This window comes from Miscanthus floridulus, chromosome 6, assembly GCF_019320115.1.
Source record: "Miscanthus floridulus cultivar M001 chromosome 6, ASM1932011v1, whole genome shotgun sequence".
In the NCBI taxonomy this organism is placed as follows: domain Eukaryota; kingdom Viridiplantae; phylum Streptophyta; class Magnoliopsida; order Poales; family Poaceae; genus Miscanthus; species Miscanthus floridulus.
The window spans coordinates 129,402,945-129,420,709 of NC_089585.1; the positions used below are offsets into that span (position 1 = coordinate 129,402,945).

General features: G+C 45.1%; 1 protein-coding gene across 1 annotated transcript; it reads right to left on the bottom strand.

Moving 5' to 3' along the window:
* Positions 1 to 7,449: 7,449 nt before the first annotated feature.
* Positions 7,450 to 15,858, bottom strand: LOC136456957 (protein WVD2-like 7). Its single transcript, XM_066456973.1, has 10 exons — positions 15,462 to 15,858; positions 13,679 to 13,802; positions 12,810 to 13,502; positions 12,043 to 12,534; positions 11,773 to 11,834; positions 11,583 to 11,678; positions 11,392 to 11,479; positions 8,300 to 8,392; positions 8,001 to 8,098; positions 7,450 to 7,873 (listed from the first exon to the last, which is right to left on the bottom strand). The coding sequence occupies exons 2-10, from the start codon at positions 13,748 to 13,750 to the stop codon at positions 7,849 to 7,851; spliced, it is 1,719 nt and encodes a 572-aa protein (XP_066313070.1). The 5' UTR covers positions 13,751 to 13,802; positions 15,462 to 15,858; the 3' UTR covers positions 7,450 to 7,848.
* Between the last annotated feature and the right edge of the window lie 1,907 nt (positions 15,859 to 17,765).

Below are 17,765 nucleotides of genomic sequence, written 5' to 3' on the forward strand. Positions count from 1 at the left end.
TTCATTTTATAATTGACCGGACACAGCACCTCCGAGTCCGATCACCACATGACCTGCGTCCGGTCACTGTTTCTCAGTGAAAATCACCTCCTTCACTTCACCAACTTTTTCACCTTTGCTCAAATATGCCAACCACCAAGTGTATCACCTTGTGCACGTGTGTTAGTATATTTTCACAAACATTTTCAAGGGTGTTAGCACTCCACTAGATCCTAAATGCATATGCAATGAGTTAGAGCATCTAGTAGCACTTTGATAACCGCATTTCGATATGAGTTTCACCCCTCTTAATAGTACGGCTATCGATCCTAAATGTGATCACACTCGCTAAGTGTCTCGTTCACCAAACCAAAAAGCTCCTATGGAATATCACCTTTGCCTTGAGCTTTTTGTTTTTCTCTTTCTTCTTTTCCAAGTCCAAGCACTTGATCATCACCATGGTCACACCATTATCATGATCTTCATCATTGCTCCACCACTTGGAATAGTGTCACTTATCTCATAATCACTTAGATAAACTAGGTTAGCACTTAGGGTTTCATCAATTCACCAAAACCAAACTAGAGCTTTTAGCTACCTAGTGCTAGATTAAACAAATGTGTACCACATTCTTCTCACTAGACTCACCTAGGTGAAGGTACCCATCCATGCCCCCCTTTATAGTACAGCTAAAGGAGAAAACAAAGTTCTAAACCTAGTCTAAGTGTCTCTCAACGCCAACTGACACTTAGAACTAGTCCGTCCTTAACCTTGTCGTCCATCCTTTAAAAACCAAAAATGATTTCCATCGATAAGGGGCATGAAAACCATAATTGTCCAATCAATCACCATTACCATGACCTAACTCAATTTGCCTCTACAAAACACATGTTAGTCACAATAATTTTGTGTAGTCATTAATCATCGAAACCTAACTATGGGCCTAGATGCTCTCACATACCACAAGGCCAATGATGTTGAACCCCCCTGTAACAACCCAAAAATCCATACACCAAAAATACCAACTACAAAATTTTTCCTAAAAACTCCCATGTGTTGATGTGTGTCATGTATAGAAACCCAACCTAAGAGATGCATTAGGTATAACCCCAACCCAAGTCAACACATAAGCATGGCATGTCATTTGTTAATTATGCTTATTTAATTTCTAACAAATAAAGTGTTGCATACATTGTTAACTCAAATTGCGATTTGGATTTCTATTTGCTTTATGATATGCTTAACAACTCCTTTAAAGAAATACACCATAAAGTAAGTATTACTCAAACCAAAGAATAAAGGTTTAAAGAGAAAACTAATTCTATTTTTGTATAACAAAACTACACCTATTTTTGTTATACAAAATAGCTAAATAAATTCTTAATATTTATATAAGAATGTTGTGGGCCTCATATCTAAAACTCCAATGAATATGGTGCACCAATTTGGAATTCAAATTTCAAACCAAATTTGAATTCAAACAAAGGAGAAGAAAAATAAAACAGAAAAAGGTAAAGAAGGAAAGAAGGCCCATAGCAGGCTCGGCCTGCTCGGGCTGCCAACGCACAGCAGCTGGCCAGCCCAGCTAGCGCGCGTAGCAGCAGGCCAGCCCAACTCACGCGGCCAGCCCAGCATGTCGCCCACGCCCACACGCCTCCCCGCTCCCCTTGCTGCCGCTGCCACTGGACCCCACCCGTCAGCCTTCCTGTTCATCTTCTCCACCCACGCCTCAACTACCCGCGCGACCGAAGGCCGACAGCGCTGGCAGGAGCGGGCTAGGGGGTCACGCCCGGGGCATGGCCTTGTTCCCCTTGCGTCGCACCTACGCAACCACACACAGGCCATTGGATGCAATGCACATGCCTCCATCGCTCGATCGTCGTCCGCCGTGGACGCCATGGAGCTCGGCTATAAAAGCCCTGGTCTCGGGAGCCCCTGAGCTCTCTCATCGCCCCGCCGCCACTTTGTGGCCATCCACTGCGCACCCGAGCCAAGAGAGAAGAGGGAGAAGAGGAAGAATAAGGGGGAGCGCCAAAGCCGCGTGACGTCGCCGGTGTCACCGAAGTGGAGGACGTCGCCCCGATCAAGCACGTCACCGCTACGCTATGCTACACTACACTGCACTGCGCTGCTTCTGGAGCTACATGGCCGCAACCTACCACTGCGTCACCATCCTACCTTCCATGACACCAAAGGTGAGCCCCGGTCTTCCCCTACTCGCCGTCGGACCTCGCTGTGTCGGCCATGGCGCTCCACACTGGGAGCGCATAGGCCAAGGCCGTCTCTGGCCTCTGGGTACACACGCACTCACGCGCACATCCACGACCACGCCGAGACCACCCCACTAGTGCCCCGTAGTGCTCCTGCGTGCCTCGTCGTCGCCACCATGCCACCGTGGACGCCGTGGAGCCCCTACCAGCCACATGGGGACCCAAAGCCCTGCCTTGAGTCCCTGGACGCCCTCGCCGTGCCCCCACGGATCCGCAGAAGCCCATATCCGTCCAGCCGAGCCACCAGGGAGCCTACATGCATGACCTCACCACCGGCAAGCATCGCCGAGCCACTGACCACCATGGCCAATGCCCTGGGAAGCCGTGGCCGCCACCATGACCCTACCACCATACTCACCGGGGCCTGGCAAAGCTTTTTCCCACTTCAATTGGATGCCATCGCCGCTGTGGAAGACTCGCCGATGAGCACACCACCGGTGGGAACACACCGGGAGGGAAGCAGAGGAATCCTTCCTCGTTGGCCTCAAGCGCCTACACCCGGTACACGTAGACCACAGAGAGAAGAAAGGAAGGGTGGACGCGGTTCACCAGAAGGAGACGCGGTCCACCGTAGACCAGTGCTTGCGTCCACCATGGACCATGTCTGTGAGCCAAGCCTAGTGGAGGCCCATGGCAACGACATGGCAGCGCCACAGCATGCCACGTGTCCAGGTTGGCCCGGCCCAGACCGGCCCAACCCGAGCCCGCCAGAGCCCGTTTGAGACCCAGTCCGAGTTGACCGTTGACCGATCAACGTTGACTGTTGACCTGGGCCCACATGTCAGCGACATAGAGCCGTTGGATCCACTTGTCAGTAGGTGACGTCATGCGGGTCCCACCTGTCAGTAATAACACAGTCGAGGTGACATCATGCTGACATCACGATGACATTAGCTGCTGACGTCAGCAGCCCTGGCCCAACACGTCAGTGACCCTGACCCGTTGACTTGACATTGACTTTGACCGGACCCATAGGTCAGTGACCTAAGCAACCCTAGCCCCACCTGTCAGGAACGATGACGTTGATGACGTCAGCAGGAACCCCACTTGTCAGCTCAGAGCCAAGCCGATGACATCATGTTGACGTCAGCACACCACGTGGACCAGTCACAGCGTGACACGTGTCAGCCCAAGATTAATTCAGCCTTTTTCTATTTTCAGAAATGATTTAAACATCGAAAATTCATAACTAATTCATACGACCTCGGAAAAATACGAAACTAGGACCAAAATTCATCTAAAATCGAGCTTTACGCAATGAACCCATGTTTGAGTGCATTTGGCTCTTTTGAATTTTCATTGCTTCTTTATGCTATTCTATAGACGTCGCTAACACGACTATAATACGATCGTTGCAGACTCGGAGGAGAATCAGACGAACGAGGATCGTGAATACCATGAGGAGAACGGAGACGACTACACTGAAGGTACCACATCCCACCCAATCTCATAGCACCTATTACGCATGGCTAAAATAGAACTGCTATTGCTTTACCTTACTGTTATAATCATACTATGATAGGACTTGCATGGTAGTATGCTTACTTAATGGCCTCTATCTTGACGCAACCTTACCCCTGCTTACCCTGCTATTAGGCTAGACACACGCTTGCTGCTATATTTCATTGCTTATTACTTCTACTATGCTTGTACTACAGTGATGCGTGGTGGAAACTGGTGTTATCTGGACTATAAGGAGAGTGTTGTGTGTGTGCCTTGGGTACGTGGAGGGTAAGGGTTGTGTTGACCAAGTTGGAGTATACGACGAGCCTAGGGCAAGTCTGGCCATGGGGTGCTACCTGGGCACCCTTGGAAATGGATACATGTGGTGGGTAAATGGTATATGAGGTGATCCTGGGTGTGAACCTGTGATGGGAGGAGCCTAGGATGAAGGTGTTGTGGTGGCACGGTAAATGGAAACCCTGATGAAGACATTCTGGCTTGGTCATCCCTAAGGACTTACTAGTACTCAGATTCACCGGGAAGCCTTACGTACCACTTGCCCTATATGGTGCGGGACGGCCGGACTACTTGGTAGGATATTGCCACTACTGCTAGGTTGATAGCGGACAGTGTAAGGAGGTACGGGGCACGGAGGATTTTCCCCACACCCTTCCGAGACTTCATGGAGACTCACAGTTTCAGCCACTCCAGACTAGACTTGGGGTGTACCAGGGCTGAATGGTAGAGTTGCATTATCCTAGGCTAGCAAGCGGCCGGAATCAGCCCATTTGATGACGGTCAGCGAAGAAGGCAGATCTTGTGGCTATGTAAAACCTCTGCAGAGTGTATGGTTGATCGATCGATACATGTACCGACCTGTCGGCTATGGACCTTTCCTGGGTTTCGCTTAAACTAGATAGTGAGATGAGTCCTTCTCTTCTTCCCCCGTGAGAGAGTGTCGGTCGTAGCCAGGGGCTACAGGCCTTGAGACAGTGCCGGGAGGGAGTTGGCCTGTCGACTGAGCGATGGTATGGCGGTGATGTGGTGATGATGTGGAGATGGTGGTATATCGATCCCAGGATCGAAACCTAGTTCTGGAAAGGGGATGGGGGTGGAATGTGTGGGGGAATGGTGTTAAAACTTGACCAACTATTATTATATATGCTATTGCATAGGAAACCCCAGCCTTATAGGTTTCTTTTGATTATATCCAACTTGCATCCAATTTCCACAAAGCAATGCTCATAAGGTGGGAGTGGCCAGTACAAATCGTACTGATAAATGTTGGCACACAGGTTCTGCTGAGGAGTATAGCTCCGAGGAGATTGACGGTTGAGGGGTTCGTGCCTACGCTCGAGTTTGGCGATCTTATCTTCAAGTTGTTCTGAATGAATGTTACTTTTGATTCCGCCAATGCGGCAATGTAATAATTTATGTACTTCCGCACTATTTGTACTCTGATATTATCGTTGTATGGATGTGATATTCGACTAGAATTTGGGTAATATGATCTACAACGGTCTTATCTGTGGATTTCCCTTCGCGGAAATCAGGGGCGTTTCAAACCCCCCCACCCCCCTCAACAATGTACATGGGATCGTCATATTTTCAGCCCCCTCTAGATGTAATCCCCATTGATGCTTGATCTCCTTCGAGACTAAGGTGGAGCAGATGCATGTGCTACTCCATGACATGGGCATGGGCTCATGGGCTCATGGAGGTCAAACAGTATTTTTCTCTCACACTAAATCAGTCAATAGTACTTTCAGCCATGGCTTATCAGCCAAACAGGCCCAAACAAACAGGGCACTAGAGCATGGGAAGCTAGTTTGAAAGCACTACTAAAGAGGTTCATAGTACAATATGGCTCATCCTTACACCTTTATATTCCCACTGTCGTCGTTAGCATTCTAAACTCTTCATATCCATACACACTAGCGCTTGGAGAAGAGGAATCACATGATATTCGCATGCTTAATAGATTAGGATGTATCATAATAAACAAAAGGGAGAGAGTGAAAATTTGTGCAGTGCCATATATAGATGTCCATGCAAGTATCATATATGGTCAATGCGAAAAACAAACATGCAAGTGTAAGAGCACAACAAAAAGATTTGCATAAACCTGATTTTCATCCGGTGGCCTAAGTTCAAATTGGGTAAAATAATGTACTTTTGCTAGGATGCTACATACCTTTTGAATTTGAATAATGAAATCGCTATAGAAAGAATTGTAACAACACAATGCGCTTGGTAATATGTTTTGGTAAAATATGTTATTTGCATACATTCTTTGTTGATTATGTCTTGCACTGTAAGCCTGTCTTTGTTGTGTGCCAATGCACTGTAACCACGTATTTCAGCCCTGCTAGGCAGAGATCGTCGAGACAACGCTGCTCAATAAGATCTCGGTAACCAACTCAAAAAAGAGACTCTGACATAACAATTAATGAGTGGTGATCTCTATACTATTTCCTTAACTCTATATTATACATAGATTTTGCTATGTATTAGATAAACACTATGTATAGACAATACATTTAGAAAAGACAAAACATCTTATAATTTAAAACAGATGGAGTAAAATAGAAGCCATGCTAATCGTGAAGAACCCACATCTGGAAGCGTTAGCAACCGGATTTTCCCGTACTCTGTTTATACTATTCTTGAATGGCTTGGTGCTATGTTTCAGTGCTGCATAAGTAGCCATAACTTCTACTATGATTTAGTTTGGGAATTATATATAGTTGAAAGTTCTGTTTGGCTCTAGGTAGAAGTCCTTGGTCTCACTTTGATAACAAACGTGCAGGATCGGATCAGGACCAAGATCAGCATTCAGCCGTTCAACCGGGCTGCAGCTGCAGCTGCAGGCATACCGAGCTACGGGTTCGAGCGGTCTGCTCGGTTGCTACGGGTTCCAACTTCCAACGCGACGGCACCGCCGCACGCATGGAGGCACGTCCGCACGTATATATCGCACGTCCCCTGGCCCTTGATCCCCGCTCCGCCGACGGAGGCAGCACTGGACGGAGGTGGGGGATCCGCCGGCAGTCAGGCAAGGGCATTAGTGTCGTCGTCGGTTCACGACCCTTTTCCCTCAAATCTTTCACAGCCCTTGCGAGCCACGGTTAATCATGGGCGGGCGCAGGGCGCGCCAGCGGCTTTCACTTTGGCGAGAGAGGGAGAGCGCCGACGCGGCGAGGCGGGCATCATTGGATGCCTCCGCTCCGCCGTGCGGTGCGGTCCTGCCACCGTCCTGGGGAAACGACCGACCCCAACCTCGTACCGCCTGCACTGCACGCCGCACGCCGCACGCGGGATGCATATGGCCTGCGCTCAGATCCCGCCCGCATCTTTTCTGATCGGAAAGCGCTCGTCGCTCCTCTCCGCCACTCCTGCCCTGACGCTCCGGTCGTGCCCTGTCGGCTCGGCTGTGCTGCCTGTACACGCGGGAGACCTTCCCTGTGAAGGGGACGGGGTCGTCTGGTTCTGGCAGTTTGCGACACAGGAACAGGAATTTCATAGCCTCAGCCATCGAGCATTTGGGCTTCCAAACAATCAGATCTCCCTGCCCACTGAACTTCAACTGGGCCTGGCCCCTGGGGGTGCCTCCTTTCATTTCATCACACAGCGAAATTTCCATTCTTTTGGCAACCAAAATAACCGATGAAATCAGGGAAGCTCAGGTTCATCGAAGAATCAAAGTTGCCAATAACCCTTTCAAAAAAAAAGCAGAAAAGAAAGAATGCCAATAACAAGCTGAAAAAGGAGGGCTTCCATTGCTAATGACATACATTGGCTTGTACAGTATTTTTCTCTTACAACAAAACAGTTTCAGTCGGCTTATCAGCCGACTTTAACACTAGCCGAACAGGCTATTAGCTAAACTGCAAATTTATTTCCAGGTATTTACACTGTTCTAAGTTCCTTGTGGACGACGAAACTAGGCACCGGTGGATATGATACGCGCGACTACATACACTAGACTACACTTGGGACTAGCTGCTCTGCAAAGGAAGAGACGGGCCAACGGAGGTACTGAGATTTTTACAGATATACTGAGATACACCATACAAAAGAATGCCGGTATTGACGTCGCTCAGATCCATCATGTTCTGCAGGCCACTTGGCTGAACGCTTTCTGCTCTCCACTGCATCAGTGCCATTGTGGTGCTGAAGCCCTGCATCGGATGGATGAGATGAGATTGCATCGGTAAGAATGCACGGATTGTGAAAAGCGCGTATTTGAGAAGATTGCAGTGAGACGTAGTAAGATGGCTTTTTTGGTGTTCATGATGAGTAGCATACTTTGGCTTTCTTCTGCCAATCGATGAGGCACTGGCAGTTGGTTTGCTTATCATTCGTGATGGCCGACGTGGTGGAGGTGGCGCGGGCGGTGCTGGTGGCTGCAAAAGTGAGTATGGCAAAAGGTCAAATCTGATGTGAAAACATCCTCACCAACAAATGAATATCTTAGAATTCCATTTTTTTTGTAGATAAAGGAAGCTTTATTTCGAGATGAAATATTGCTCCAGCCTCTGTATCTTATAGATTGGAATTCTAATAAGTTATAATGAGAATATGCTGTGATGTGTAGAAATTCATACATTTGGAGCCCTCGCCTTTAAGTTTCCAGTCTGCAAAGGAGTTATTGTTCTCTTTGAAGTGGATGCTCGAGATTGCACTGTTGCCTGAACGCCCTGCATAAAAGTTGCCAGCAGCTGTTAGCGAGCACGATTTTACTGTTCATGCGAGATTTTACACTACTTCCACTACCCCAGTTCAGCTATAACTGTTTCCAGAAAGATGGTTTGCTAAGATTTGGTGGCATGTGGTAACCTATGACATGATAAAGGATTCTTAGAACCTTTTGTCCTGGAGCCCTAAACTATGCAAAACCCAGACATCCAGCAACACTGTTGGGCACATCAGTATAGCCAAATGATCAAACTTATGTGTTTGCCATGGCCTATGGCTACTACAAACAAACATACAGTTGGACTGATAGGATTTATCAGCATCCGGCAGACAACAGAAATTAGCCCCTGGATTGAAATGTATTGTTTTTGGGGTTTTTGGGTATGGTAGTAGGAATCAGGAGGGGGAGGAAATTATGGACTTCGCGGTAGCTTTTGACCTGATGATAGCCAACATTTTCTTTAGAAAGAGAGAATCTCATCTAGTGACCTTCAGTAGCGGACAACACTCTAGCCAGATTGACTTTGTCCTCGTAAGAAGAAAGGACAAACGAGCATGCTTGGGTTGCAAGGTGATACCAGGGGAGTGTGTTGTTTCTCAACATAAGCTTTTGGTGGCAGACTTTCGTTTTCAGGTGCGTACAGATTGAAAGAACAAAGTGGTGGAAACTGAAAGGGGAGACGTCAGAGATATTCAGGAAAAGAGTTATCAAAGAGGGCTCTTGAAAGGAAGAAGAGGACATAAACAACATGTGGGAGAAGATGGCAACCAACATTCGGAAGGTGGCCTCAGAGATGTGTGGAGTAACCAAAGGAAGTGGAGGACAGGCTAAAGATACTTGGTGGTGGAACGAGGAAGTCCAAAGGGCTATTAAGGAGAAGAAAGAATGCTATAGACGCTTGTACCATGTCAGGAGTGTGGACAATATAGAGAAGTACAGGGTGGTAAAGAAGACTGCAAAGCGAGTTGTAAGTGTGGCAAAGGGTAGGGCGTACGAGGATCTTTACCAACATTTGAGTACGAAGGAAGGAGAGAAAGACATTTATAGGATGGCTAGGGTTCGTGAGATTAAGACAAGAGACTTCAACTAAGTTAAGTGCATTAAGGATGAAAGAGAGCATCTCTTGGTGAAGGACGATGAGATCCGACATCGATGGCAAGAGTATTTTGACAAATTGTTCCATGGTGAGAATACGGACACAACCTTTCAGTTGGATGACTCTTTTGATGACACCAATAGGCGCTTTGTGCGGAGAATCCAAGAATCTGAGGTCAGAGAAGCGTTGAAAAGGATGAAAAGAGGTAAGACGATGGGACCGGATGGTATCCCAATCGAGGTGTGGAGATGTCTTGGGGACATAGCTATAGTATGGCTAACCAAGTTGTTTAACCATATTTTTCGATCGAACAAGATGCCTGACGAGTGGAGGAGAAGTATATTGGTACCGATCTACAAGAATAAAGGGGATATTCAAAGTTGTACTAATTAACGGGGAATTAAGTTGATGAGCCATACTATAAAGCTATGTGAGAGAGTTATCGAGCATCGCTTGAGAGCAATAACGAGGGTCTCTATGAACCAATTTGGTTTCATGCCCGGAAGGTCAACCATGGAAGCCATTTTCTTAATAAGACAAATTATGGAGCGGTATAGGGAGAAGAAGAAGGACCTACATATGGTTTTTATTGACTTGAAGAAGGCTTATGATAAAATACCAAGGAATGTTATGTGGTGGGCTTTGGACAAACATAAAGTACCAACAAAGTACGTCGGGCTCATTAAGGACATGTACAACAATGTTGTGACTAGTGTTCGAACAAGTGATGGAGACACGGATGACTTCCCGATTAGGATAGGACTACATCAAGGGTCAGCTTTGAACCCTTATCTGTTTGCCTTAGTGATGGATGAGGTCACAAGGGACATACAAGGGGACATCCCTTGGTGTATGCTTTTCGCGGACGATGTAGTGCTAGTTGATGAAAGTCGGACAGGAGTGAATCAGAAACTGGAGTTATGGCGAGAGACTTTGGAGTCCAAAGGTTTTAGACTCGGTGGAACTAAAACTGAGTATATGAGATGTGACTTCGGCACTACTACTCGGGAGGAGGAAGATATTAGTTTAGAAGGTCAAGTAGTGCCTAGGAAGAATACCTTTCGATATTTAGGATCAATGCTATAGAGAGACGGGGATATTGATGAAGATGTTAGCCATAGAATCAAAGCAGGGTGGATGAAGTGGCGCCTAGCATCTGGTGTCCTATGTGAGAAAAGGGTATCACAGAAGCTAAAAGGCAAGTTTTATAGGACGGCGATTAAACCTGCTATGTTGTATGGTGCAGAATGTTGGCCTACGAAAAGACGACATGTTCAACAAATAAGTGTCGCGGAAATGCGTATGTTGCGTTGGATTTGCGGTCATACAAGAAGGGATCGAGTTCAGAACGATGATATACGTGATAGATTATGGGTAGCACCAACTGAAGAAAAGCTTGTCCAACACCGGTTGAGATGGTTTGGACATGTCCAACGGAGACCTCCAGAGGTACCGGTGTGTAGTGGAATCCTAAGCCAGGATAGTAACGTGAAGAGAGGCAGAGGAAGACCGAAGTTGACTTGGGTAGAGGCAATAAAAGGAGACTTGGATGGAATATACCCAAAAACTTAGCCTTAGATAAGAGTGCTTGGAAAACAGCTATTCACGTGCCTGAACCTTGATTGATTCTGCTGGGTTTCAACTCTAGCCTACCCTAACTTGTTTGGGACGTAAAGACTTTGTTGTTGTTGTCGTTGTTGATTGAAATGTATTGTTTTTCTAAAGAATGGATTGAGATATAGTTCACTATATTACCAGATACTAGTTATTCAAAGTAACAGCGACTGCTATAACTACTTACGTGAACAGGGTAAACATTTAGTTGAAAGTTAAAACTGTCAATTTTGTGCGACACACATGCATAAACAAGAGGCAACAATCATAACTAGATCATGAGCAATTACCTCTTTCTTTTTTGACCTAGAAATGGTTTCAACTGCTGGTTCTCCGGCAGTAGAACTGAAAATTTTCCTTGGAGGAAGGTTAACAGAACTACAAAACCAGAAGTTATAATCAGGAAATATGGCAAAGACAACTTTTACAATCATATTTTATAAGCATCATAAGATATTCCAATATTAATGCAGATTAGCACCTCGATTTCTGCTTGCCAGACACTTGCAAGTCCATTCTTTTTGACCTAGTAGAGTGCCTATCCAATGCCGAAGGTCCCTTCAGTCTGTTGTTATTGCTGTTCAATGAAGCAGGGAAAGAAACAATGCAATCAAAATCCGACCATAAAACTAACACTTTCAAGAATCTATCAATTGGTGTGTAGGAGTAACCTTTTTGTTTCCAGCTTGCTACTTCTAGCAGCATTTGGAGTGACAGCCTTTTTCGTATTGCCCTGCATGAACAAGTAAAATGTTAAGTTTTGCTGCAGTTGAGCTTTCACATGATAACCGAGCATGTGAGTATGCATCAGTCCAAATGAAGATGCTATGAACTAGTGATTGCCTAAACAAAAGATGCTTCAAACTACAAATGCCACATTAGGTGCTTCAGTTACTGTTATGCTGAAAAAGTCGATATGATAACAAAGATCTGGAGCATACCACTGTAGTTGTTTCACCCTTCGGATGAGCCACAGTTGCTCTTGCCTTACAAGGCGTCTTCACATCCGTTCTCAGAACACTATCTCTAGTAATAGCGCGCCTCTCTCCTGTAGAGGGTCGACGTACAGCGGAAATATCATTATGCTTTGCTGCATTCTCTCTTTTGACGGGGAGTCTTTCAGAAGTAGAAGGTCGACGTGGTGTGGTGACATTGGCTTGCTTCTGTGCATGATCTCGGGTGACTGGGCATCTCTCAGCAGTGGAAGGTCGTCGTGGGGTGGAAACAACCGCAGGCAATTGTGAATTCTCCCTGGCAATGGCATGTCGCTCTCCAGTAGAGGGCCGTTGCACACCTGCTGAGGAAGGTCTTCTGAGACCTGTAAGCTTGCTCCCTTCTGTAGGGCCAAACATCTTCTGGGCTGCTGCATTTGGCCTTTGCACCGGCTTAGCCTTCTGGTTCATACTTGTATTGGGCTTCACTGAACCAGGCCTCTGAAATTATTCATGTAAAATGTGTAATGAGTAACGACTTAATAAACAATTCATATTGGTGGGCATACAAGACAAAACATGCACTCATCTAGTTAGCTGAATACAAATTAGTGAGCAGAGAAACAGAAAAGTTGAGAGCAGAATCAAATAAACACCAATTCACTTGTACTGCTAGTATGTATGTCTACTCAGAAGGTTATAGTGTGTGGAAGTAGAAAGTAGCAAAATTTTATATATAAGATAAACAAATGCAGAAACAAAATTCATGGAATTACCTCACTAGCAAATGTGTAGTCCATAGCACTTTTTGAAAGGGTTTTGATGGATTTTGGTATTATCTTGGGACTGAGTTTGAGCCTGGAGTCTTTCTCAATAATTCTTCTAGGAGTCCTTGCAGCTTCATATGTTGTTCTAGTATCACCATGAACAGAACCGGCATTCTGCTTCCCTGCATCCATTTTACTGGTAGAACTGTTACCACGAACAGTTCCTCTAACATCATGGTCAGTTTGCTGCAGGACACCTGATGAAGAAAGATTAGATGAGGAAAGTTCTGTATCGAAGTTTTCGTTTCCTTGGTCATTATAGCACTGCAGTCCGTGCTCTGACGTAGTTTCATGCAGAGCTTCAACATAAACATCCACAACAGCTCCAGATCCAGTGGGGGTTTCAAGATCAGCACCCTGCTCATCTTCTGCTGTCTGGCTAGAGTCACTACCATCACCACTGTATTCCAGAATAAGTTCAGTTTGCTGGTTTTGCTGCTGTGAAGCCTTTAGTTCCCTGATCTTCTTGAAATACTCTTCAAAATAAGCCTTTTTCTGAGCGACTAAACCATTGAATTTTCCAAATTCTTCAGTGCGTCTGTCATTAGTAAATACAGACCACTTCTCCCACGATAGTGACTCTAACTCAAATCTTCCGAAGGAAATGGAACCATGATCAAGTGTCTGAGATACAGATACTCCCTAACAAAAGTAAAGAAATGCAACAGAAAAGAGTGGTGAGACTACTAGCAGTAATAGTTGCCGAGAACAAAATTGTGCTTATTCTCTCTCTCTCTCTTTTCCAAAATGAGCTAACTTCACATAGCATAAATAAATTGAACAAAGCTAATTGACTAAAATGTACCATAAAAACTTACTTGAGGACCATCCCGTTCAGTAGATTCTCCTTGTGACAATGAAAAATAAGTTTGATTGACTTCCGTCGCCATTATGTATGGAGTGTCTAATTCATCATAATTGGGTGGACTCTGCTGGCAAACCCTGAAAACATTTGCCAGAACATTTAAAATCCAGGCATAACAGCATAGCTGAAATTTGATCTAAAATGACAGAAACCGAAAAGGAAGTTCAAAGGCGTTGTTTGGTTTGGTGCATCTTAAGATTTCAGAATGCATTAGTAAATCTACAAATAATAGCCAGGACAAAGGAACACAAGGTTCTCAAACTTTTGCACAACACCACACCTGAGAAGTGGTAAAGAGCGCACGGTTCTAGAACACTAATATGAAAGAATTTTCAGTCACTGGAAAGTGGTAGCTAATAGCATGATAAATTTCACCGAGTCAATTCTATTTGAAGCATCAAGCCCTCAATCGCAGCACCTATCCTTTCCTTTTGGGTCAAGGTTTCAGACACTGCGTATTCGAGAAAAAAAAAGGTTTCAGACACGAAATTCCAACCTTCCACGCTGCAGGTGGATCCCTAAGCACGAAACCAGATACAGGCATACAGCCGGGAACGACAGTCTTCTTCTCAACAACCCATTCACATGCCAACAACTCAAACGAGTTGCAATCCAAAGGAAAGGATAACATGTACAGCCAAGTAAAACAGAAGACAGACTAAAGTGAAATGAACAAGAAAGAAAAGAAAACTCCTGTGGCCCAAAGAATCAGCTAGAGCACCGAAACCGAAAGTGTCTATTTTCTATCGCTGAAACTGAGGTTCTCGAAGTTAATAATTTATCACAGGACTGCATATGCAGAATCCAGCAACTTTCAGCCCTACCAGAACAAAACAGGAACACAACTAGCGATCTGTTTGGAGCAAGGGAAAAGAAGAAGAAACTTGGCTTCTGGCCTACACAAGCTGAAATCAGGACACGTTCTACCAAGCTCCGCTGCATCAGTGACAGTGAACGGAGCAGAAAAGGGAAGGGGTGAAAAAAAATATATAGGAAAGAGAGGCCAAAAAAGGCGAAACTGTCGGTAATCATCAGAAGCCGTCAGATCCGTTAAAAAATGCGATCAAAGCGGGAATTTAAACTTCACCACAGAAAAGAAAGGCAGAGGCAAGAAAAGAGAGGCCACCGAGCAGTTACAGACCCCCCAAAAAAGCTGAGACTGAGAAAGGGGAGCACTTTTGAAGAGCTGCGGCGCTCAAAAACAAAATTTATGTCAGGCAAAAGCTGAATCGAAGGCCCAGCAACGACAGTGCGTAATTCCAACTTCTTCTACGGAACAACGACAGTCAGGCGAACAAGTTGTGAAATCCGAAACTTCGCAGCGTCAGAACAAAGAGAAGATCAAACACCAGACCCCCGGCGCAGAAGAAGTGGAGAAAATTACGCGTCGCTGGTCCAAAACTTAAGGAAGTGTTTGGACGAGGGGCATTTCGTGGCGAAATATAAGGCCTGTTCAAATTTGAACTGGATCTCCAAACTTTCCAACTGAGCACCTCGGATCAAAACGGAAGGATACCAAGAACCGCTCATCAAGGCACCAGACCCCGACAAAACTGCTCCACATTGCAGAATTCCGCACCAGCTACCAAAAACACCCGTTCCTCGTCACACAACCAGCCGCCAAAAATCCTCCAACTCCAAGCAGCGTGCCGTTCCACGCCTCCACCACCCAGCGCGGCCTAGTAGTAGAACCAGAGACCAGATAGAACGACGACAGGGGTGGAATCCTCCATTACCTGACACCGAGGACGCCGCATGGGGGTCGGGGGGATCCCGCGAGCCGCTGCGCTGCCGCTTCCGGCTCCGGAGTCCGGACCAGACAAGGCCGCGGGATGCGCACTCGCCCGCCGGTCGCTGTTCACCTCTGCCGCCGCCGCCGCTGCGGTGCGGCCACAGCCCACAGGGGGAACGAAGCGAAGAAAGCAACAACGCAGGTGGTAGGCAGGTGCGTGAGCCGAGGCCAAGGCGGGGGCTCTTAAATTCTGGGCGTGATTAGCGCCTTCTAATGGCCGCCGCGGCCGAGCAATTACCACGGCGATTCGTAGCGTGCTCACTAGCGAGAGTGGTGCTAGTAACGCTCGGCGCGCACCCACGCCGGCGTGGGCGAGTGATTCCGGATGGTTATGTGATGAGAACCAAGCCTGGTTGGTTTTACATTTGTTCTCATGGAAAAAGATAAATATTATTAAATGATAGCCATATACTATAGAGGGCAGCACAGAACCTTTGTCTATAGCATGCTTGAAATGCGAAAACATTGCAGAAGGCACTTAAATACTACTCCCTTCGGTTTTATATGTGTACCACCATTGGCTGTTGCTAAATTTTTTCGAACAACATTTGTTCAGTAATAAAGTGAAAATAGTACCAATAAATAAATCTGTCAAAAAAAAAGGACAAGAAGCGTGGTTGTATTTGGTTAAGGTGACAAGTAGAATTCCTAATGCCACTGTTTTTACTCCTGGCGAATGATGCCTAGCAAATTGACCAAGACATGCAAAACGCGATTTTTTTTTATTTTTAACCTTTTTCTAAAACAAATTCTAAATTTAATACCGTTGTTTTTTTATTTTCAAATCTAACCATTTTGGCCGCGTCTAAGTCCGTGGCGTAGCCAAAACACGCTGCCACGCCACATGGATCGGCGCTGCACGATCTGCCACGTCGAACAACGATTTCCACATGTAAATCCTTGACGCGCCACTCCAGGTGCGCCGCGCCAACCCAACTGGCGCGGTAAGGTGCAATTTAGAAAAATTATATCTTTTTTATATGATCTTGGATAAAGATGGTTTTTATATGAAAATTGTAGCTCTCGACGAGATCTACAACTTTCTAGTTTTGAGGTTTTTAGTTTGAGGTCATTAAGATGCTCAAAAAATTAAACAAAGTTTCAGCAGTATATTAATCACGTACAAGTGCTTGTCGCATCGAAAAAATCGTATCTCCCTTATATGGCGTCAAATGAAGATACTTTCTGCATAAAAGTTGTAGCACTCGACGAGATATACACCTTTCTTGTTTTAAGTTTTTTAATTTGAGGTTATTAAGATAATAAAAAAAATTAAACAAAACTTTAGCAATATATTAATCGCGTACAAGTGCTTATCGCTTTGGAAAAATCGTAACTCTCATATATGGTGTCAAATGAAGATACTGTCTATATGAAAATTGTAGCTCTCAACGAGGTCTATAACTTTTTTGTTTTGAGTTTTCCAATTTAACCTAATTAACACAAAAATTAAACAAAGTTTCAACTGTATATTAATCACGAACAAGTGCTTGATGCCTTGGAAAAACCGTATCTCTCATATATGGTGTCAAATGAAAATGCTTTCTATATGAAAGTTGTAGCACTCGACGAGATCTACAACTTTCTAGTTTTGAGTTTTTCAATTTGAGATCATTAACATGTTAAAAAAATAATATAAAATTTTAGCATCATATTAATCGCGTACCAGCTTTTTTCGCCTTCGAAAAATCATATCTTATTTGTAAAGTGGCAAATGAAGATACTTTTATATAAAAGTTGTATCTATTCATGAGATTTACAACTTTATAGTTTTAAGTTGTTTCATTTGAGGTCATTATCTTTTTTTTACTGTGTTGAATTAAGTTTTTACATTTAGGGGTTTCTCTCTACGACTGGCGTTGGACCTGCAGTTGCATGGAATAGAGGCAACCTTAGTCGGAGAACCTTCACCACGGTTGTTACTTGTTCGGGGTCTTCCGTTGAGAGCCGTTGAAGGTCCCTCTTGACAGCCGAGGATTCGCCGGTGCGGCTTGCATAAAAGGTGTTCCCCCAACACACACTATTACAATCTCACTTATAATTTTATCCTCGCTTTGCATAAAAGGTTAATCCAAAGATGTTGAAAAAAGTTACTAACAGTAGCCATCGTTAATTATAAATTTGGCAAGGTCTAATAAACTTCGAATCTTTTTATTCCTATCCCGTATCCAGGGCCTGTTTGGTTCGTTGCCGCAACTTGCTACAACGCTGCTGCGGCATGCCACAACACATTTGGCTCATGCCCTAC